The 21472-nt window shown below is 56.4% G+C and overlaps 3 protein-coding genes across 4 annotated transcripts in view; 2 read left to right on the top strand and 1 right to left on the bottom strand.

The window, feature by feature from the left end:
- Positions 1–10: 10 nt before the first annotated feature.
- On the top strand, positions 11–2168 carry TMEM208 (transmembrane protein 208). The gene is made up of 6 exons (XM_003262880.4): positions 11–127; positions 740–835; positions 1258–1317; positions 1398–1534; positions 1687–1771; positions 1866–2168. The coding sequence occupies exons 1-6, from the start codon at positions 122–124 to the stop codon at positions 2001–2003; spliced, it is 522 nt and encodes a 173-aa protein (XP_003262928.1). The 5' UTR covers positions 11–121; the 3' UTR covers positions 2004–2168.
- A 110-nt stretch (positions 2169–2278) lies between these two features.
- FHOD1 (formin homology 2 domain containing 1) lies at positions 2279–21465 on the bottom strand. 2 transcript variants are annotated; one of them, XM_030795452.1, is made up of 22 exons: positions 20431–21465; positions 12222–12328; positions 11777–11841; positions 11255–11322; positions 11077–11182; positions 10909–11003; positions 10532–10643; positions 10351–10445; positions 10115–10258; positions 9842–9990; positions 9433–9609; positions 7254–7369; positions 6555–7165; positions 4930–5085; positions 4524–4706; positions 4317–4436; positions 4075–4236; positions 3487–3677; positions 3200–3392; positions 2950–3112; positions 2677–2874; positions 2279–2602 (listed from the first exon to the last, which is right to left on the bottom strand). In XM_030795452.1, the coding sequence occupies exons 1-22, from the start codon at positions 20629–20631 to the stop codon at positions 2520–2522; spliced, it is 3495 nt and encodes a 1164-aa protein (XP_030651312.1). In that variant the 5' UTR covers positions 20632–21465; the 3' UTR covers positions 2279–2519. The 2 variants fall into 2 exon arrangements, with proteins under 2 accessions (XP_030651312.1, XP_030651316.1); XM_030795456.1 differs by lacking the exon at positions 4075–4236.
- The window catches only part of SLC9A5 (solute carrier family 9 member A5), a 35483-nt gene continuing 23936 nt past the window's right edge, over positions 9926–21472 (top strand). Inside the window, exons 1-2 of the mRNA XM_030795487.1 lie at positions 9926–10011; positions 11247–11331. The gene's annotated coding sequence lies outside the window, so the exon portion shown is untranslated. The remainder of the gene's footprint in view (positions 10012–11246; positions 11332–21472) is intronic.

The following is a 21472-nucleotide window of genomic DNA, read 5'->3' as shown; positions in this document are numbered from 1 at the left end:
CGTCCCAGAAGCTGACGACTTCGGTCTGCGCCGGAAGTGCATGAGCTGCCGATGTGGTGCTTAGTGATTGCGGTTTCGGTCGCTCTCGCTTGTTCCCCGGGCTGGGTATTTGCCTCGCACCATGGCGGTAAGGAGGATGGGTAGGGCGGAGTCCGCACCAGCAAAGCTCTCCAGGGGCTGTGAGAGTGAAAACTGAGAAAGAACATTAAGGGATATGGGGTGGGCCAGAGGGGGGCGCCATCCCCTGGCCAGACCGTGCTAGAGCTGGGCTGGGGGGATGGCGGCGCAGGACCATACCAGGACTAGTGCCGGAGCGGGGTGGGCATCAGTACCAGAGCAGGCCAGAGATGTAAGTGACCTGAGGTGGGCGTTAGCCCAGATCGGGACCACGCCAGCGGAGGCCTGAGAGAGGCACCATTCAACTCCGCTCAGGAGTACCCTTGGAAGAGTCGTTAGCCTAAAGCCAGACTACCACGGGATCCAGAGGCGGTATTAGCTTAGGGTTGAATTGTTCCAGGGCGAGCAGGAGGCGATTGATCCTAGCTGCGGGTGCTGGAGAGATGGCGTCAGCCCTAGACAGGATGGACTGGAGGATGGGTGGACATCCCAGGAATTGTGCTAGGTTTCAGCACTACGGGGACCTGGCTGAGTTGCGGATGGAGCTCTATAGCTAACCAGGCTGGTGGGGAGAATGAGGAGGACCGTGGCCTCCTGACGGTATCTCATCATTCCTCTGCAGCCCAAGGGCAAAGTGGGCACGAGAGGGAAGAAGCAGATATTTGAAGAGAACAGAGAGACCCTGAAATTCTACCTGCGGATCATACTGGGGGCCAATGTAAGTGCATGCCTCCTTGCTTCTATGCCCACTTATAGTCAGTCCCCTAGTCCTCAGCCCTGCTTGGTGAGGAGTAGTGGTACCCGAAAAAGCTCTAGAAGAGAGCTCCAGTCAAAAAGAAATGAGAGATCTGGGCACAGAGAAACTGCCGACTAGTAAAACACAAAGGAAATTAAGGCGTGAGTCGTAGCTGAATTTGAGAGCTCTTCCTACCTCCAAGTACACAAAGGCTTCTTTCCTGGACTGAGTTGGGTGTCAGAGGAGAGTGGGTATTTGGGATTCAGGGAGCAGGGCCTTTCTTCAACCCTGTAAGAACAACCTTGCTCCTCCCACAGCCTAGCCTAATTCTTGGTCAGAGTTGAGGGAGACCCATGGTTTGGAGGTAACTTCTGACCCCATCCTGATCCTGTGATTGCTTGCAGGCCATTTACTGCCTTGTGACGTTGGTCTTCTTTTACTCATCTGCCTCATTTTGGGCCTGGGTAAGTGTCTCCATCCTGGGAGGTGGATGAGTGCATAGGGTCAGTGGCTGGCCTTTGATACCCTCATTCTTGCTCTGCAGTTGGCCCTGGGCTTTAGTCTGGCAGTGTATGGGGCCAGCTACCACTCTATGAGCTCGATGGCACGAGCAGCGTTCTCTGAGGATGGGGCCCTGATGGATGGTGGCATGGACCTCAACATGGAGCAGGGCATGGCAGAGTGAGTGTCCCCCACCGCCAGCCCAGGTGAGCGGCCCCAGGGCTGGGGCCCAGACAGCCCAAGAAGCACAGCTACTTGCAACTTGAAAAGGGTGGAAGGGAGTTGAACTGGGGCCCATATGCCGTCTTTGGCAGCTTTATTTCTATCCACAGGCACCTTAAGGATGTGATCCTACTGACAGCCATCGTGCAGGTGCTCAGCTGCTTCTCTCTCTATGTCTGGTCCTTCTGGCTTCTGGTAAGTGGGCTGGGGGCGCTCCCAAGAAGGGGCATCTCACCCTCCCCATCTTTTATTCCCTGCACCTTGCTTCAAGTTACCGTTTCTCTTGTAGGCTCCGGGCCGGGCCCTTTACCTCCTGTGGGTGAATGTGCTGGGCCCCTGGTTCACTGCAGACAGTGGCACCCCAGCACCAGAGCACAATGAGAAACGGCAGCGCCGACAGGAGCGGCGGCAGATGAAGCGGTTATAGCCATTGACATTGTGGCCACAGGCCGCTGGCCCTGGGTGGCTCTGTCAGGGTGCACAGCCCTCCATGCCTGGAGCAATGAGGGTCTAGTCCAGGGGCCAAAAGCAGTCTGAGATATTGGGTATACTTATACTCTATAGGGTCGTTGAATAAATGGCTTAGAATGTGGCTGATGGCTGTGTGGGTGATGAGGGATGAGGCAGGAAAAGCTGGCCCTATGGGATTTCCCTCCTGCTACAGACCCAGCCTGGTGGGGACCCTGAAAGAAGAGAAACCTGTTGGATTAGCTAAGAAAATTTTATTTTGCTCCATGAGTTCAAGGAGCTCACACACATGCACATGCATATGCATGCGCGCACACACACACACACACATGCACACACACACAGCTAATACTGCTCAAGGCATGGCTCCTGGGCACGGAGTTCTGGGGCCAGAATTCTGCTCTGGGCCCTCCTCACTCTGTCATCTCCTGCACTGCAGTCCAGGGTCCAGATAGATATCCGGGATACAGCACCTTCACACCTCCAGGCCAGGACCCTTGCTCAGTCCCAGTGCCTGCACCAGGTCATCTCCGAGCCCACTCTTTAACGTCCGTCTCACTGCAGGGACAGAGCAGGGTTGGAGGGGGTTGATGGGGTTCAGGTGGGCAGTAGGATTGTGGGGAGTTACTTACAAGACTTGCGGTTGCCACGGGAACGCTTGCGTTCCCTAGCAGCTAAGGCACGAGGACTGCTCTTGGTCACTGACTGCACCAGAAGGTCCATGATCTCATCTGATGTATCACTGGGTAAACTGGAGCCTGGGGGTTCTTCTGGGGATGCAGTGGAGGGCCCCACTGTGGGCATGATTGGGGAGCTGCTCTGGACCATGCCTGAGGAAGGCAAGATAGGAAAGTCAGGCCAAGGTGGCCCTGGAGCCCATTCCCTACAGCAGCTATGGGCCTCACCTCTGCTGCGGCGATTGTGTGTGGTGTCCTCAGGCCTGCTGGTCAGCAGACTCTTCATACTAGCATGACTGTCAGCATCTCCCCGGCCTGGCCCGCTGCTCACTGCTACTGGAACAGAGGGGTTGCTGGGGGCTTCCCCAGCCACACCTGAGAACTTCTCTGTCTGGAGAAAGAAGAAAGGTGAGCTGGGAGGAGTGAAGGAAACCAAGGAGGTGGCAGTCAAGACTAAGAGACCTGGAAGGGCACCCACCTCGGTGATCATGCGTCCCCGGGTCTTGTTGCGCTCACGGCATGTGGCCCGCTTCTGCTGCTGCTGTAGCACTCGTTCCCGGCAAGTCCGATACTCAAGCGCAAATTCCCGCAGCGTGTGGCAGAACTGCGTGATGCGCACTTCACGGGCCGCCTGCGGGGTGTAGCCCAGGTAGAGCAAGAAGGCATGGAACCTAGGCAGGTCAGAGTAGGGAGGGACAGTGAGTCCTGCTTATTGTCTGAGGGAGGGTGGCGGCCGTCCTGCCTCTCTTGGGTCCATGCCCCTACCTGTTGCAGACACGGCGGTGCACTATCCTCAGCATGGCAACACGGCGGGCACACTGGGCCAGGAAGTGGGTGAGGCGGGCACGCAGGGCTGGGGCCAGCTCATGCTTGGCCAAGCTCCGCAGGCTCTCCTCGGCTGCCCGGCTCCGGCGCTCCAGCTGCCCGAGGTTCTCAGTCAGCTGTTCAAAGTCCACCTGAGAAAGCAAGGGGGTGCACATACTGTCCCCCCACACCCTGTAGACAAGACACGGCCCGAGGCTGCCTCTGGGCCAGACTGGCCAGCTTGGGCTCTAAGGACACAGACATCCAAAAGCTCATAGACTAGTGCAAGAGACATAAGTCCATTTGATGTGAATGGGGAACAGAAGGTATATTGGGGGAAGTGGCAGTTAAACAGACCCAAAGACTGAGTAGGTGTGGCTAGGCCAATAGAGGAAAGAGCATTTCTGGCAGAGGGCATAGCTCACACCCAGGTGGCTGGAGCAAGCCCTGGCACAGCAGCCCAAATGGGGAGAAGGGGGAGGAGCCAGGCCCAGGAAGCAGCGCTCCTCATGCCTCGTCCGGCCTTGGTTGATTCTGGCAGGTGCTAACCTTGGCACAGCGAGTCAGGGCAGGGATTTCTGAATAGAGGTCGGAGGACTCAGGCCGGGTCTGGAGCACTAGGGAGCAGAGGTGGTGTAGCAGTGACTGTCGACGCACCGTGTCCTTCACCTCTGACACCTTCTCCAGGTAGCTCAGCTCAAAGCCGCTGCTCTGAAAGGACCCTTTCTGAGCCTGGGCCTGGTTAGCTCCAGAACCCTGACTCCCCCTAGTCCCCATGTACTCTCACTCACCTGGGAGCCATTGAGGAAGTTGCCCACAGCTAGGAGGGTAGCCAGGATGCAGCGGAAGGTGGCATTCTGTACGAGCTGTTCCATACCCACTTTCAGGTCAAACAGTGGCTCAGCAATTTCCTGGTATGGGAGACCAGGGACTCTCAGACTACATGGTCATGATGCTTACCTGTCCCTACTGTCTGTCCCACTCCAAGACCCAGGTACCCGCTCCATGCTGTCATAGTCCAGCTTGAAGGCCCAGAGTTGTAGACGAGCAGCGAGGCCGCCAATGGAGGCAAGAGTCATCAGGAAGTTCTCGGCTGGGCCCAGGGGTATGTCAGGGTTGGCCAGCTGGGCTTCCTCAATCTTCTGCTGCTCTTCCTCCGTGGGCATCATGGTCAGTAGCTTCTGAGGATGTAGCCAGAGCCTGACATGGCCCCCTCAATGCAGGCCTGAGGCCTGAGGCATTGGTCTTGACCCCTCCCTCAGTCATCTAGGGGAGGCCCCAGAGTCTGGGCACTGCCCTGCAGAAATGCCAAGCCCATGCCCACCACTGGAGGGACAGGAAATGCCCATCTACCAAAGGAGAAGGCCAGACCTCCCCCCCGCACCCATAGCTGGGTGACCCCACCTCAATGCCATCCTTGCTGACAGCAAATTCATCAAAGTTGAGCAGGGCAGCCTTAATGACATGCACAGGTGGCAGTGTGGTTAGGCCAATGTTGATGGCGTTGCTGCGCTTGGGGTCCAGCACTGTGGTCATTGTCCGGCGGCCCTCTCCAGCTTTCTGCATGGTTGGGGGAAGGGCAGTGTAAGACTGAGGAAGGGGGCCTGACGCGGTGGCTCACGCCTGTAATCCCAGCACTTTGGGAGGCCAAGGTGGGTGGATCACGAGGTCAGGAGATCGAGACCATCCTGGCTAACATGGTGAAACCCCGTCTCTACTAAAATTACAAAAAAAAATTAGCTGGGCATGGTGGCAGGCGCCTGTAGTCCCAGCTACTCGGGAGGCTGAAGCAGGAGAATGGCGTGAACCCAAGAGGCAGAGCTTGTAGTGAGCTGAGATCATGCCACTGCACTCCAGCCTGGGTGACTGAGCAAGACTCCTTCTCAAAAAAAAAAAAAAAAAAAAAAAGACTGAGGAAGGGACTAGCTGGGACAGCAATCTCAGAGGGCACTCCAAGGCCCTCCTCTAGATTGCCAAATGGTCCCACAACTGACAAACTGGCAACCTGGGATGTGTAAGGCATGGGGATGAGCTTAGATTCTTTTGAGACGGCCTGGCTCTACCACCTAGGCTGGAGTGCAGTGGTGCCATCATAGCCCACTGCAGCTTATCTTCTGGGATTTTCCTGCCTCAGCCTCCCAAGTAGCTGGGATTACAGGTGTGTACCACCATACACAACTATTTTTTTTTTTTACTTTTTTTTTCCGCCTCCCAGGTTCAAGCAATTTTCTTGCCTCAGCCTCCCAAGTAGCTGGGATTGCAGGCATGAGCCACCACGCCTAGCTAATTTTCATATTTTTAGTAGAGATGGGGTTTCACCATGTTGGCCAGGCTGGTCTCAAACTCCTGGCCTCAAGTGATCTGCCTGCCTTGGCCTCCCAAAGTGCTGGGATTACAGGGGTGAGCCACCATGCCCGGCCAATTTTTTTTTTTTTAACACTTATTTATTTTTATTTTATTTATTTAGTTATTTTTGAGACGAAGTCTTGCTCTCGTCCCCCAGGCTGGAGTACAATGGCGTGATCTCAACTCACTGCAACCTCTACCTCCCGGGTTCAAGCGATTCTCCTGCCTCAGCCTCCCGAGTAGCTGGGATTACACGTGCCCGCCACCACGCCTGGCTAATTTTGTATTTTTAGTAGAGATGGGGTTTCGCCAGTTTGACCAGGCTGGTCTCGAACTCCTGACCTCAAAATGATCCACCTGCCTTGGCCTCCCAAAGTCCTGGGATTACAGGCATGAGCCACTGCACCCGGACCAACTTTTAGTAGAGATAAGGTCTTACTATGTTGCACAGGCTGGTCTCAAACTCTTGGATTACAGGCGTGAGCCACCATGCCCGGCCACGTTTAGATTCTAGTTGGGGCACTGCTGATCCCTTGTTAGGAGACCTTGGACAATTTCCTACTCCTTTCTTTGCCTTGGTTTCCCCATGTGGGAAGTGAGTGACTAGCTCCAACAGGTCAGATCCTTAAGCTCTGATTCCCTCCAGCCTCCCTTAGGGCTACTTTGCAGATGAGTGGATTTACCTTGGAGGGCAGCACCTCTTTGGCACGAGACTCAAAGAGGTGTTCCAGCCGGGCAGTGTCCACTGAGACAGGCTCCAGTGAAGCCCAGAGAGTGGCGCAGGGCCCAAAGCGGCTTGCAGAGACTCCATGGCCCCCAGCCAGCTTTAGCTCACGCCAGAAAAGTTTTACTGTCTTCCTCTTGGTGGGGAGGGCTGAGCTGTCAGGCACTGAATGGGGAAGAGGGGCAGCCAGAGGTAGAGGTGGAGGTGGTGGGAAGGGGCCGTTGATGGGTGGGGGAGGTGGAGGTGGGGGAGGTGGGGGGACTCCCAAGAGCAGAGGCAGTGGGGGTGAGGGAGCTGGGACCTCTTTCCCAGCCTCCACAGACTCTACATTCAGCATGTCCTGGTCTTCATCCTCCCCTAGATCTGAAAAGTCCAGGTCCCCAATAGAGAGCTTGGGTGCACGGGTAGGGAGCTCCCAGATGGGCTCAGCCTTGGGGCTTGCTGGTATCAGTGGCTCCTTGGGCTCTGGCTCAAGGCTTCGCTGGGCCCGGAGCAGGACACAGGGGGCAGGGCTCTGGGGTGTTCTGGGTGCAGGGGCTGTCTCTAGGGAGTCCCAGAGTTGCCGGGCATCTAAAGAAAGGGAAGGAGCTGTCAGTGCCATGCCCCTGTGGGGCAACAAAGCAACAGGCAGGCTCTGCCTGCTCACCCACCTACTCACCTGGGTGTCCATCCGCCTCATTGGGCATGGCCCCGGCCAGTGTCTCTGCCCGGCCCTGGGCCAGCGCAACCTGCTTCTCTGTTTCTGCTGCCGCCACATTCTCCAGGAACCGGGCTCTGAGGGAAGGTGCTTGTCAGTGACAGCATCTGACACACCCCAGCCCAGGTGCATATGCCTTGCTGAGCCCCTGGACACCACCCCCAATTGCAGGCGCACACAGACACACGGGGAACAGTCCATGCGCTGAGCAGACCAGAACCACACCCCCCAAGGCCAGCCCCTCTTCAGTCCTCCACATCTGGGGAGGATTACTACCAACCCAGCATTCCCAGGTGAAAATACAGGGAGAAATTCTACTTAACATCTAACTTGCAACCTCGTTCATGTTCACTGTCCTGATTTTTTTTGGTTGGTTGTTTTTTAGAGACAGGGTCTCACTCTGTCAGTCATCCAGGCTGGAGTACAGTGGTGTGATCATAGCTCACTGCAGCCTCACCCTCCTGGGCTTGACCCTCAGCCTCCCAAGTGGCTGGGACTACAGACATGTGCCACCACGCACAGCTGATTTTTTAATTTTTTTGAGGAGACAGGGTCTCACTATGTTGTTCAGGCTGGCCTTGAATTCCTGGCCTCAAGCAATCCTCCCACCTCAGCCTCCTGAATTGCTGGGATTACAGGTGTGAATGATGCACTCAGCCAAATTTTAAAAAATTTCTTTGTAGAGATGAGATCTTGCTATGTTGCCCAGGCTGGTGTCTTGAGTCTAGACAAGGACTCTTAGAGCAGGGGAAGGGCATAGCTGTCCCAATGGGCATATCAGGCTGTCCCTCCCATGGCATGTCTGGTAGCTTCTGGGAGCCTATGCCCAGGAAAGGGCCTGGTAAACAGGCCAGGTGCGGTGGCTCACGCCTGTAATCCCAGCACTTTGGGAGGCAGAGGTGGGTGGATTACTTGAAGTCAGGAGTTCAAGACCAGCCTGGCCAACATGGTGAAACCCTGTCTCTACTAAAAATACAAAAATTACCCGGGTGTCGTGGTGCAGGCCTATAATCCCAGCTACTTGGGAGGCTTGAACCTGGGAGGCAGAGTTTGCAGTGGGCTGAGATCGCACTACTGCACTCCAGCCTTGGAGACAGAGCAAGACTCTGTCTCAAAAAAAAATAAAAATAAAAAATAAAGGATGTGGTAAACAGTGGGCCCTCAGTTTATGCTGAAATAATGGGTGCAATCCATTGTTTCTTTTCTGGCCCCTCCAGCCTCTGTCAGCTCTCAGTCCCTGCCTTTGCCTCAGCCTTAGGTTATCCCTCCACCCCCACACCACACACCACACAGCACCCTAGGTCCCCTCCCTGCTCGCTTCTGAGCTGAAGACATGGCAGAATGAGCCCCAAGTTGGGTGTCCACATCCCCATCTCTGGCTGCTAAGGTGTTGCTATTGAAGCACAGGGACCACTGTGAACCCAGTGAGTTGGTTCCCAGTGCTTAGCCTTTGGGTTACCGAGGAGGCATATGTCTGGGAGAGGATAAGCCTGAGTCCCCCAGCTTTGGTTGCATCAGGCACGTGGAACCCCTGCTGGGGGAAGCAATGCTGAAGCCCTGAGCACATGGCAGGCCTGGCAGGCCAGCCTCTGTACTTACTCCAGCCTGGCCTGCCCAGGAGGGGACTGGGGGACGGGTGGGCTCTCAGGGGCCCTGGGTAGGGGGGATGAGAGGAAGAGATGGTAACTGTGGTGTCAGCTCCGTGGTTGCTCATACCCACACAGAGCTAGGCAGTGATATTGGGGTTCCTTCCCAGCCGCAGTGGGAAGTGGGGGAAGGTATGACACGAGGAAACTGGAAGTGGAGGAGAGAGACTGACGTGGAGCAGGACAGGGTGCTGGGGAAGAGACAGCGGCAGCAGAACAAGGGAGTGACAGATAGGGGGCGGGAGACATGACAAGAGGCAAAGACAGGCAGAACGTCGGAGGAGACAAAGGAAACCACAGGAGGAGGAGATCCAGTCAGAGCCGAACCCCACCCGCTGGCAGTCACTTACCAAACGGGAGCAGTTTGGTGAAGTCTGGAAAGAGAGAGAGAAAGCACGCGTTTGGGCAGAGGAGGCTGAGTGCCCATGGAGGGGCGCAAAGCGGAGGGACAGTGGGAGAGAGGACTCCAGGGTGGCCTCTGTCTCCCTACTTACTTGTAGATGCTCCTCTCGCTGGAGGTGTCAGCTGAGGGTGCCACAGAGATGGTAGGAAAAAGGTTCACTGAAGCTTGGAGGCCGGAGGGAGGGCCCACAGTGCTGGAGGCGGGGCCTGTCAGCAGGGCGGGGCCAGTGGAAGAGGTGGGGCCTACCGGTGAGGCGGGGCCTGTGGGGCTGAAAGCAGGGGCTGTCAGTGGGGCGGGGCCTAGAGGCTGGAGGCGGGGCCTGTCAGTGGGGTGGCTGCCTGCGGGGCTGGAGGTGGGGCCTGTCGGTACGGCAGGCCCAGTGGAGGAGGCGGGGGCTGTCGGTGGGGCGGGGCCTGAGGGGGTTGGGGTCAGGGCCTGTCAGCTCACTGGGCCATACCTAGTAGATCCACCCTTCCCCATCTACGGAGGCTCGTACTTACCCAGGTTCCGGGGCACGCGCGGGGCAGCCCCCGCCTTCCAGAGAACGGCGGCTCCTCTTGCCCTCCTCAGAAGAAGGCTTTCGTCGTTCTCGCCGCCCACCGGCGCCTGGGACTTCTTCGATGTCTCCATCCTCCAATTTCAGGGCGTTCTAGCAGAGGCGGACCAGGATGTAAGAAAGTGGTTAACGTGCATGCAGGTGGGGTGGGGCGCTGGGGACTGCGCTTCTCTCTTCCCTCCTTCCAATCCCCCTCAGAGCGTAGAGCCCGGCCCACCTCGTAGAGCACAAGCTGCGTGCGCAGGTCGACGTCAGTGCCCGCAGTACCCAAGTGGCGCTGGACCAGCGCTTCCATGCCCTGCTGCTCCAGTGCATCCGTCAAATCGTAGAAGGAGTCCTGGTCCGGGAGCGCCGCCAGCGTCTGGAGGGCGGGGATAAGAAGGCAAGGCTGAGGTTGGTGGGGAGGTCAGGAGCCTGAGCATCCCAGAGCTGGCACCCAGTCCTTGGACACACCTTGTTGATGAGGGTGACCGTGTACACCAACAACTCAGGGTCAGCGCCATTCTTCTCCTCCAGGATGGACACAAAATTGGCCCAGGGAGGAGCACCTACCACACAGAAAGTGGAGCAGTCATGGGGGGACAGGTAGGAGAGAGGGCTCTGAGCGGTGGGGGAGAAAGGGACAGTCTCTGACCGGTGGTGCTGGCCACAGAGTTCACTGCACGGATGAACAGCGGTGCGTTGTTTTCGGAGTATTCTACAAACACCAACAGCAGCTTCAGGGCTGTCTTCACCACCAAGCGGGACTGAGGAGAGAGGTCAGCACGTATGAGTGGGGCTTAGGCCAGACCTGTGCCAGCTGTTGCTGGGGAAGGGGAAGGGTTGCTGGGGCTGGACCCAGAGAGAATCTAGGCAGAATGACCCTGGCCCTAGGCCCAGGCACTGAAGTGCCTTATAGGCTTAGAGAGGCCTCAGACTTACTCCCTTCCAGCCCACTTTGCAGAACAGGAAACTGAGGCCCAGAGAGAAGCAATACGCAAAGGGTATAAGGCTGGGTGGAGAGCCACTTACCAGGCTGGCACACAATGTGTACAGCCACTGAATAGTCTCACTGTGGGCCACCACCCCTAGCATTCCATCCACAAAGAGCATCAGCTGGCCGAGCGCTGGGGACACAGGGATGGGCAGAGTCAGCGAGGGTCACTGGAGCAGAGATCATGGGAGAGGGGCGGGGCTGACCTCTAAGGATGTAGCTCTGGTAGTTGTGGTCAGCAGCAGCACCCACACGGATCAGGCAGCTCAGCCCCTCTGAATGCACGAATTCAGGCACCAGGTCTTTGTCCTCCTGGAAGCACCATGGGGGAGTTTAGGGAGGCTTGGGCTACACACTTACCCCCATCCCACTGCAGGGCCTCACCTGGAAGATCTGCTTCAGTGAGAAGAGGGAGCGGCGGAGCTCAGGACCACTGGAGCTATACAGCTTTTCTGTAAAAGGTAGGGTATAAAACCCTCAATGGGACACACTCACTGTCTTCCTCTACTTGGATACAACCACAACTCTCCACCAAAGAATAGTCATATATATATGTTTTGGTCTAAGAGACAGGGTCTCACTCTGTCACTCAGGCTGGAGTGTGGAGTGCAGTGGCACAGTCATAGCTCACTGCAGCCTCAAACTCCTAGCCTCAAGCAGTTCTCCCACCTTGACCTCTCAAAGCACTGGCATTGCAGGCATGAGCTACGATGCCTGGTCTGTTCTAACATTCTTGAATCCCCCTCCACTCCCACCCTGGCCCTGGAAGGAGAGGTCAGGATAGGGAGAGGAAGGAGCACATCCAGCTAAACCTACTTTGCTCACTGTTCAGCACAGGCCTGAAGGTGAGCCAACTGGGCTATGGGGAGGAGGTGCTGCTGGACACGGATGCCCTCACACACTCACCCAAGATAGCGTTGACCCTCACAGAGAGCTGGGTCCGAAGGATCAGCGTGGGCTTCCGCCCTTTGCTGGAATCAAGGATCTCTGTCAGCAGCTCCCAGCCCATCCCTCAGCATTCCTCCCCACAAGCCAAGGGAGCCAAAGACCTCCCCATGCCAGCCCCAGCCCAGCTTGTTCCTCCCAGCTGCTCCTCCAAGGACCCAAGGGTTGGTCGGACAAGAGGGTTGGTGCAAACACATGTATCTCAGGTATGTGGGAGAGCCCCTGACTCCCACCTTGGGCAGCAGGTAACACTGGCCAGGCTTTAGGATTCCCCTGGCACACTTCCCTGGGGCAGGAGGTGACCCATGGCCCAGGCTAGTGATCGAGTGTCTCAGCTGCTGACATTTGAGCCAGCCCCTGGCAAGGGTGGGGGTAACCTTGCCTCCCTGGCCCCATCAGTTCTGACCTGATCTCTTCATAGAAGCCCTCCAGCATCTCCCGCTGCTCTTCCAGGGACAGCTCGGGGTCCAGGTAGTATCCAGAGGGAGACACTTGCAGAGCACAATCCTCCAACTGGGGGCAAAGGGAACAGCTGTGAGACTGAGGAAGAGGTGGCAGGGGAATGTGTGAAGACCCCTGACCTCTTACCTACCACTTGAGGGGTGGCAGAGAGACACAGGGTCTGCACTACAGCTGTGCATTCCTTCAGCGGTTGCTTCTCAAGCGCCTACTATGTGCAAAGCCCGTCTGTGTCAGGCACCAGGCTTTCTTGGCCTTTGTTTGTACCATCTCCTCTCCTGGCTGATACCTACATATTCTTTAGGTTGCTATGCAACCCACTCCACCCTGTGTGTATGCTCCCCTCCGAGACCTTCCACACAGCATTCTAATATCCGAGCCATTGGTCTCCTCTAGCTGCATTCTCTGCTTTCAGGCACTCCATCTGTCTTGCTCCCTGCTGTATCTATAGAGCCTGGCATAGCACCCGACACACAGTAAGCACTCACTAGGACTTGTTGAGCTAATAAACACAGATGAGGAAGGGGAATGAAGAGAAGATGGGAGGCAGTTCCTGCCTTCGAGGAAGCTCACAGCCCTGTGGGGTGATAAGCTGTAGTCACAAAGCATTAAGCCCCAGAGAGAAAGTGTTAAGATGGCTGGGAGGTGCAAACCCACCCGGGAGAGTGTGTCTGTGTGTGTTTGTGTCTCGGTGAGTAAGAGGGTGAAGACAGAGTCTGATCCATAGACTTCCCAGTCCCACCAGATTTCAGGGTCTTTGCCCTCCCCCAAAGTGGGCTACAGTTACAATGGTCCTAGCTGGACCTCAGAGACACCCAAGGGGCCTATTAAAAAACAAACTTTAGGCCAGGCGTGGTGGCTCACGCCTGTAATATCAGCACTTTGGGAGGCTGAGGAGGGTGGATCACCTAAGGTCAGGAGTTCTAGACCAGCCTGGCCAACATGGTGAAACCCCGTCTCTACAAAAATACAAAAATAAGCCAGGCATGATGGCAGGTGCCTGTAATCCCAGCTACTGCTGGGGAGGCTGAGGCAGGAGAATTGCTTGAATCCAGGAGGTAGACGTTGCAGTGAGCCGAGATCATGTCATTGCATTCTAGCCTGGGAGACAGAGTGAGACTCCATCTCAAAAAACAAAACAAAACAAAACACTTTAGAGTCTGACTCAGTCTACAGTAGGACCCCAAAGCCTGCCTTTGTAACAAGCAGGCACATGCTCCATCCACGTGTCCATGTTTCCCTCCCCGGGCTCTCCTCCCCCACCACAGGGCATGGCACTTAGCCCCTTGAGAAGTGCCTGTAGAGAAGCCTGAGGGAGGTGACTCCTGTGAGTCGGAGGGTGGCACTCTACCTCTCCCAGACACCTCCCCGCGTTGCACAGTGCAGGTATGCAGGTTCAGCAAAGTCTCCTTGACTTAAGTGGCTCTGGCCCTTGAGATGCCTTGGCCCAGGGAGAGCCCACCTCTGGAGAGGCAGGGGGTATTCTGGTCTCCATCTTACTGGGCATGTCAATTCCAACATTTGTCCTGCTGTTTGGTCTGCCCTGCCCTCTTCTGGACCCTGCCCAAGGGCTTCCAACTGGCCTTGGTCCCCTGAAGAAAAAGGGAGTCCAGCTCCTGCCCCAACCCCCACCTCTGTTTAGCACCCCTTGCTCCTGCCTCGGAGCCTGACCTGGCTCCTTCCCCACAGTTTAGCCTGTGGGGCCCTTGGATGACCCCCCCACCCCCGCCTGGGACCTGGGACATAGGACAAACACTCCAGCGTGTTCTCTGTCCCACTTCCTGCCTGGCTGCCTGCCCTCCCCAGGGTGCCTTGGGCGGGCCTGGCCACTTTCCCCTCCCTGGGAGCAGAGTCATCTTCTCCAGGGCCTACTGGGAACAGGCCTGAGAAGGGGCAGCAAGGCCTGAGGGCTGGGGTATCTTGTCCAGGGCCAACTCAGCTGAGGGCAACCCACATTCCTCCTGATCTCTTCCCACACGGTGACTCAGCAGCCTACCACCCTACCCCCATTCAGGCACAGCCACATCTCCCTCCCTTGGCCTGGAAGATTCTGGGACCCTAGAAGAACACACCTACCCCAGAGCCACCCCCCGTCAGGGATCCCCTCGAATCACACACATATAGAACAGCTCATTCTTTGAACATTCATGACCAGGCTGGTTTCAGATGCAGAGGACCTAGGAGGAATCAGATACTGCCTCTGCCTTCCCTTCCTTCCAGCCCAGTGGGGCAGATGGGAAGACAGACAGACTTGAGTCAGAAAAAGCTCACGGCCGGGCACGGTGGCTCACACCTGTAATCCCAGCACTTTGGGAGGCCGAGGCGGGCGGATCACGAGGTCAGGAGATCGAGACCCTCCTGGCTAACACAGTGAAACCCCATCTCTACTAAAAATACAAAAAATTAGCCGGGCGAGGTGGCGGGCACTTGTAGTCCCAGCTACTCGGGAGGCTGAGGCAGGAGAATGGCGTGAACCCCGGGGGTCGGAGCCTGCAGTGAGCCGAGATCGCGCCACTGCACTCCAGCCTGGGCGACAGCGAGACTCTGTCTCAAAAAAAAAAAAAAAAGAAAAAGCTCACAAATGAATGTGGAATCACAACTTTCATGGGTGCTAAGAAAGGGGAGGGGCAGAGTGCTATAAAGATAAACAGGAAGGGAAAACATGTTACACCTGGTAACTGCTTACACACCCAGGTATAAGGTCAGGTATGCACTGGCCAACACAGGCCAAAGCAGCACAGACCCAGAAAGGTCAGGCACACCATGCTGTCCTGCTTCCTTGCATGCTGTAATCCCAAGAGAGCAGAGAATAGCCCTCTCATTCCAGGACACCTGCATCCATTTGGGGAAGGGTCCTGAAGGTTAAATGGTCCACCTTCTTTTTTTTTTTTTTTTTTTTTTTTTGATATGGAGTCTTGCTCTGCCTCCTAAGCTGGAGTGTAGTGGCGTGTGATCTCGGCTTACTGCAACCTCCACCTCCTGGGTTCAAGCGATTCTCCTACCTCAGCCTCCCAAGTAGCTAGGGTTACAGATGTGCATCACCATGCCTGGCTAATTTTTGTATTTTTAGTAGAGGCGGGGTTTCAGCATGTCATCCAGGCTGATCTTGAACTCCTGACCTCAAGTGATCCGCTTGCCTCTGCCTCTCAAAGTGCTGGAATTACAGGTGTGAGCCACTGTGCCCGGCCAATGGTCCACATTCTCTAGCCTCCTCAGCCACTTCACCTGTCCAATCCTGCCAGGGCCCTATTTCTGGGGAGAAGGTCCAGGGAAACAGGCAGTCCAGTGCCTTCCAGGACAGTGTCTCCCCACCCCCAGCTGTCTGTCCTGGGTGGAAGTGTGGGGTGGTAGGCTAGAGTCAGGCAAGCAGCAAAGAGCAGGAGACTTCCTGCCAGCAGGATGGCACTTGTCCCTCACACCCCTGGCCCCTTCCTGAGGTCACCCTTCTGAGAGAGCCAAACCTCTGGGCCTTGTTTCTCACACCCTGGGGCTGGGCCAGGCCTGAATAAGCCCAAACCCTGGTCCTTGCTGACAGGGCTTAAGGTCAGCACGTAGTATGGGCCCACATCCCTGACACCTTCCTGGCTCTTGTCTTCCTCATTTCTCTGGTCTCTGTCTTGGGGTAGAGTCTTTCTCCCATTCTTCCCAGGCCCAGCTTCTCACGTTGGCCTCCAGCCCACTATTCTCTTGACTCTCTAGGCTCAGGCTTTTCTGGCAGCCCAAAACCAACTGGTTATGTATGGTTTTATATGCAGGGTCAAGCCCAGGGGACCATGGCGTTTACTTCTCTCTCTCTTTCTAGATATCTATCTACCTATGTATAATATATAGATACAGATCTGTAATATATAGATGTCTATAGATATTGATAATTTATATATATATAGCTATATATCTATTATATATATCTAGACATCTATTACATATATCTATTATATATTATATATATATACATTTTTCCCTCTTGTTTCTTTAGACTGTCTTACCCAATATTTTTAAGAACAGTGTAATCAGGTAAGACTGAACATACCAGAACAAGGTACAGGGAAGATGGAAAAGAGGCAGGATTATAGGCTGAAGGGCTTCCATTTTAGAAAATAATTGGTTAACTGCCTCTTTTGTCTCCTTTCCTATAAACACAGGACCCTGTGTTCTGAAGACCCTCCTTTCCTGTTATCGCAGGTCTCCAACTAGAGTGTGACTTCCTGAATGAGATGACAAGGATGGGCCTTGGGGAGGGAAATACACTTTTGTTATCTTTTCTTATGCTTCCTCTGTGCCAGGCACCAGGCTGCCTCTTTCTTTTCTTTTCTTTTTTTAATAGAAATAGGGTCTCACTATATCACCCACAGTGTTCTTGAACTCCTGGCCTCAAGCAATCCTCTGGCCTTGGCTTCCCAAAGTGCTGAGATTACAGGCATGAGCCACCATGCCCAGCCTGAGCTGCCTATTTAATTTGATTCTACCAATAATCCTTTTACAGATGGGGAAACCAAGAATCAGAAAATCAGCGCATTGCCCCAGGGTGCACAGCCAGGAGCCAGGGCTAATTGACCAAATCTTGGGCGGATGGGCCCTGGAAATGCTCCAAGGAACCTAGAGGGGAGGTGGAGTGAGGGCTGGGGCCAGGAGGATTGCCAAGAGCTGAAGACATCCTTAGTTTTCTGGACTCTGCAAATACCCCAAACTGGTCCTCCCAGTTCCAGTAAGGGAACATCAATAGACACACGCACCCCGTACAAGCTAGGATAATAGTATCTACCTCTGCCAGGACCTAGGTTTCAGTGTCCCTCACCAGTCTACAGCTCAGCCACTCTGTTCCAGAACGACCAGCAGAATGGATAGACCAGCCCCAGGGGAGGCTAGGAGGAGACCAGGACTCATCCCCACACCTCAATTTTCTACAGTCTCCCAAAGGCTCTTGACATGTAAAGAGGCTAGAGTGGGTTGGGGTAGGGTCAGGAAACATTCCAGGACAGAGCTACCCCTGTCCTACTCTGATTTTTAGCCATAGCTAGGGAAACAAAGTTGCTAGTAATGACCAGATTTCTAGGGCTATCCCCACTGACAGGAGGAGAGGGCTTTCCTGGCCTTTGCAGCAGGGTCAGAAAAGCACCCCAGGTCCCCCTACCCGGAGCTCAGGGAGAAGTCAGTGCTATACCAGGTGTGGTAGGGCCTTGGGTATCAGGGAGAGGCTCCTGAGACACTTCCCAGAAGGGAGGGTAGAACTGGGAGGCTCTAGATTAGGAGACGAGATACAAGGCCAGAGGGACACATTCTCCCCTGGGGCAAAGGCAGGTCCCTGGGCTGGGGGAATATTTTGGAGGGGAGGAAGGCACTCCTGATTTCCCCCGGGGACACTAGGCCCGGCCCAAGGCACTGTCAAGCTCCCTTCTACCAACCAGAGCCAGGAGATGAGTCAGAGGCTGTGGCCAAGAGCTTCCTCCTAGTCTAGGAGGAAATGAGCAAGGCTTTCTGAGATCTGAAAGCTCTTTAAAAAGGAAGCCCCCAGGGGAACTCTAGGGGCTAAGCTTGGCCCAGTGGGGTGTGTGGGTGGAGCCCCAGGGAGAAAGAAGGCTGGCCTCTGTACATCCCCAGGGAGGGGGGTCATCTGGGATGATCAGGGCCAGTGCCCGGGGCCAGTACCCAGAGGAGGACAGAGGCCACTTGGCTGTGTCCTGTCCCCTGCTGGACAACTGTACATAGGACGAAGCAATGAGTAGAGAACCCCTTCCTCTTATTTCTGCCCTACAGCTTGGGACAGGGATGCCCCAGTTTCTGGGCCACCTCTTCCCTCTAGAGGGCCAGCAAGACAGGCCTGAGTCATGTCTGTGACTCTGGGGCACCCACTTATAGGACTACGGGAGGAACCAGCTGTTGACATTTCCTGCAAGGAGGGGCCCTGCTCCCCCTCGCTCAGCTCTCTGATGTCCCTGTCCCTGCCCTATTCTCAGCCCCTGTTCCTCCAGCCTTCTATTCTGGGGCTGTGGTCATAGTTTATATTTGGGTTGAACACATCACAGTGCATCTGACCATTCCTGGCAGAGTTGCTAGCCCCAGGGAGTCCTGGCTTCTGGCATTGTGGTAACCTAGTGTGCCACCTCCGTATCCCCGTGGGGGAGGGGAGGCAGTCCTCAGGTACTCCAGGTGGGAGAACATGAAATCAGGGAGACCAGGAAGGACTGCATTGGGGATGAGGAACTTATATTCTCCACTGGAGCTCAGTAGTGTCCTCAGCTAAGGAGCAGGGAACACAGAGCAGAGCACCTGGTGGGGTTGGGTGGGGACACAGGTCCCATGAGAGGGAGATAGAAGGAGTGGTTCTGAGCCTCTTTCTTGCAGCTGACTTCCCAGGCTTGCCCCCAGTTGGGAATAGGTATGTCAAGGGGCCAGGCACGGTGGCTCAAGCCTGTAATCCCAGCACTTTGGGAGGCTTAGGCAGGCAGATCACCTGAGGTCAGGAGATTGAGACCAGGCTGGCCAACACGGAGAAACCCTGTCTCTACTAAAAATACAAAAATTAGCTGGGTGTGGTGGCGCACACCTGTAATCCCAGCTATTTGGAAGGCTGAGGCACGAGAATTGCTAGAACCCGGGAGGTGGAGGTTGCAGTGAGCCAAGATAGCCCCACTGTACTCCAGCCTGGGAGACAGAGCCAGAATCCGTCTTAAAAAAAAAAATATCGGGGGGGGTGGTGTCAGGGCTAGGTCCAATCCTTGAGTTGCAGGATGAGAGGAATACAATATTTTCTGTAGTGCCGCACCCTTATTTCAGGACCCAGACTTTAGGAGCCTGGAAGCGGGAACCAGTCAGTTCAGCACTCCTGTCTTCCCAGCCCCCATCCTGAATGGGAGGTGGCCTCCAGCTGCACACGCGTCTTCCAGGCACACCTCAATTTGACCCTCTGAATAGGGCAGGACAAGCGGGGGCTGCGTCAAAACTCTGTTTTGCTGCATCAAAACTCTGGCGGTGAGCAGTGTGCTGCATCCTTCCAGCCATGGCCTTGAAGCCGGGGTTCTGGCCTGGACACGTGCCACTCCCCAGGCCAATAGTCTCACCACCCCTCCCGCCAGCGCTCAGAGGCGGGGCTGGCCGCAGCGCGAGGAATGCGGACTGGGGGCCCGGGGCACATTCCAGGGGAGACCCCAGGCCCAAAGGGCAAGTTTACTCAACTCGGCGCCCAGCTGAGGCTGGGAGCAGGGGAGGGCACCCACCCCGACTCTCTCTCCTCTTCCCCAGCACTGGAGGCGGCCGGGCTGGTGGGGAGCCTGTGGGGGTGGTAGTGCGCCTTCCAGAGTCCTGGCCCGGAAACAGCGCGCCGGAAAGGGCTGCTTGCTGGGGGCTGACGGCGGCGAGAGGGAGGGGAGAGGAGGTAGGCTGGCCATCTGGAAAAGGGCCTCTTTCCGCACTGTGCACAAGTCGGCTTCGGGGCTGCAGCAAAGTAGGGCAGGCCGGCGGTTTAAAATTAGCCCGGCCCTGCCTCTCACTTCCAGGCGCGGGCAGATGGGCGGCGAGTGTCCGGGGGTGGGGGCGGGAGCGGTGACTCAAAGGGCTTTTCCACCCGTGCAGCCTTCTGCGCTCTGCGGATCCCGGGCCAGACCGCTTCGCGGGGACTCCCCTCACCCCGTGAAGTCTCTCCCTGGCCGGCACTCCCATGTTCCCATTGACCTACAGGGTCAAGCCCCAATCCAGCTTCCTGACACCGCAGGAAACCTCTGCCACCTCTAGTAGCCCGCCTCGGGCCCGCCCCTCCTCGTGGTCCCGCCCCCACCTCACCTGAAGCAGGTGGAAGCTGGTCCCTCCCCAGCTCCGCCTCCAGGGTCCGCTACAGCCCAAGCGGCTACCGTCACCCTGACCAGGGAAGCCACCCTGGCAGACGGACGGCGAGCGGAACTCCAGCACCTCCCCAGGTGCGCCTAATTCGAAGGGCAGTCAGAATGGCGGAGCCAAGTTCCTGGCACCCCTCTTCAGTTTCCCCTCAACTTGAGAGGGGACTCCCCCGCAGGCGGGGCAGAGTGGACCCTGGGACCCCAGCCCAAGACTTTTCCGGAGGAGAACACTCGCTCCAGCCTCTTCCCGCGGGGCACCTCCCACCAGCTTTCATGGCGCCCACCCTGAACCCCCGATCGCCCCAACCTTTCTCCGGCCCCCCTCACCTTGAGCGGCGCTCCCAGCAGGCGGTGCACCGCGGGTATCTGCGCGCCCAAGGGCAGCGCCCCGTCCAGGCTGCAGGTGGGGGCCCGGCGCGGCTCCGGGAAGTTGGCACATGCGAAGGGGTCGGTGTCTTCCAGGTACTGCACCCTCACGGTCACCACTGATACTGGCTCTCCGTCCCCGCGGTCTTCCCCGCCCGCCATGGCTCCGCGGCCGGCTAGCGCAGCGCGCCTCCGAGTCCCGGCCCCAGTGCAGCTTCTACTCAAAGCACACTGTAGCTCCGCTGTGCGGGCCGGGCCGGACCGGACGCGGCTGGAGGGGCGGGGCCAGACGGAGGCGGGGCCGAGGAAGGGGGTGGAGCCAAGATTAGTCCCCGAGTGCGCGCGAGGAGGTAACCACTGCCGGAGGCGGGGCCGGCGCTAGCCACTCACAGGGCCCAATGGGAATCCCGTTAGTTCACTGGCCAGGAGGGCGGGAAAAGCCGAGCTCGCGCCCCGCCTTCGAGAACGCGCAGAAGGCGGGGAGGCTTCCTTTGGTCTGGGGGTAGTGAGGCTGCGTTCTCTTTGAGGGGTGTTAGGGCAGATGGGGCAGAAGTTTCTTTAGATAGTGGCCGTCCAGGTATCTCTCAGTTGAGGGACAAGATGGCCTTCATTCCTTCCATTTGAGGGATGAGTGCCTGTGGTTTCCTCATTTAGGGAAAGCAGTGAGAGAGGGTCCCTTCAATTCGGAGCAAGAAGTGAGAATAGATTCCACCCAGTTTGAAGGAAGAGGTGGGATCAGTTCCCTTTAGTTGTGGGAGGAAGAGGGAAGGATGCCCTTCAGTTTTCTGGGAAAAGATTGGGATGAGTCAGTTTGAGGGGGCAGATAGAACACGTTCCCCTCAGTTTTGGAGAAAAAGTGGGATGGGTGCCCCTCAGCTTGAATGAAAAGTGGAGACGGTTCTCCTCTGTTTGGGGCGCTATGAGCCGAATGCCCCTCAGATTTGGAAAAAGTTGGGTGCATCTCGCCTAGTTTGAAGGGAATCAGTAGGCTGAGTTTTCCATA

The sequence above is a fragment of the Nomascus leucogenys genome, chromosome 2 (assembly GCF_006542625.1).
Source record: "Nomascus leucogenys isolate Asia chromosome 2, Asia_NLE_v1, whole genome shotgun sequence".
Lineage (NCBI taxonomy): Eukaryota > Metazoa > Chordata > Mammalia > Primates > Hylobatidae > Nomascus > Nomascus leucogenys.
The sequence above is the reverse complement of the archived record's forward strand: the minus strand, read 5'-3'. Positions and strand labels throughout refer to the sequence as shown.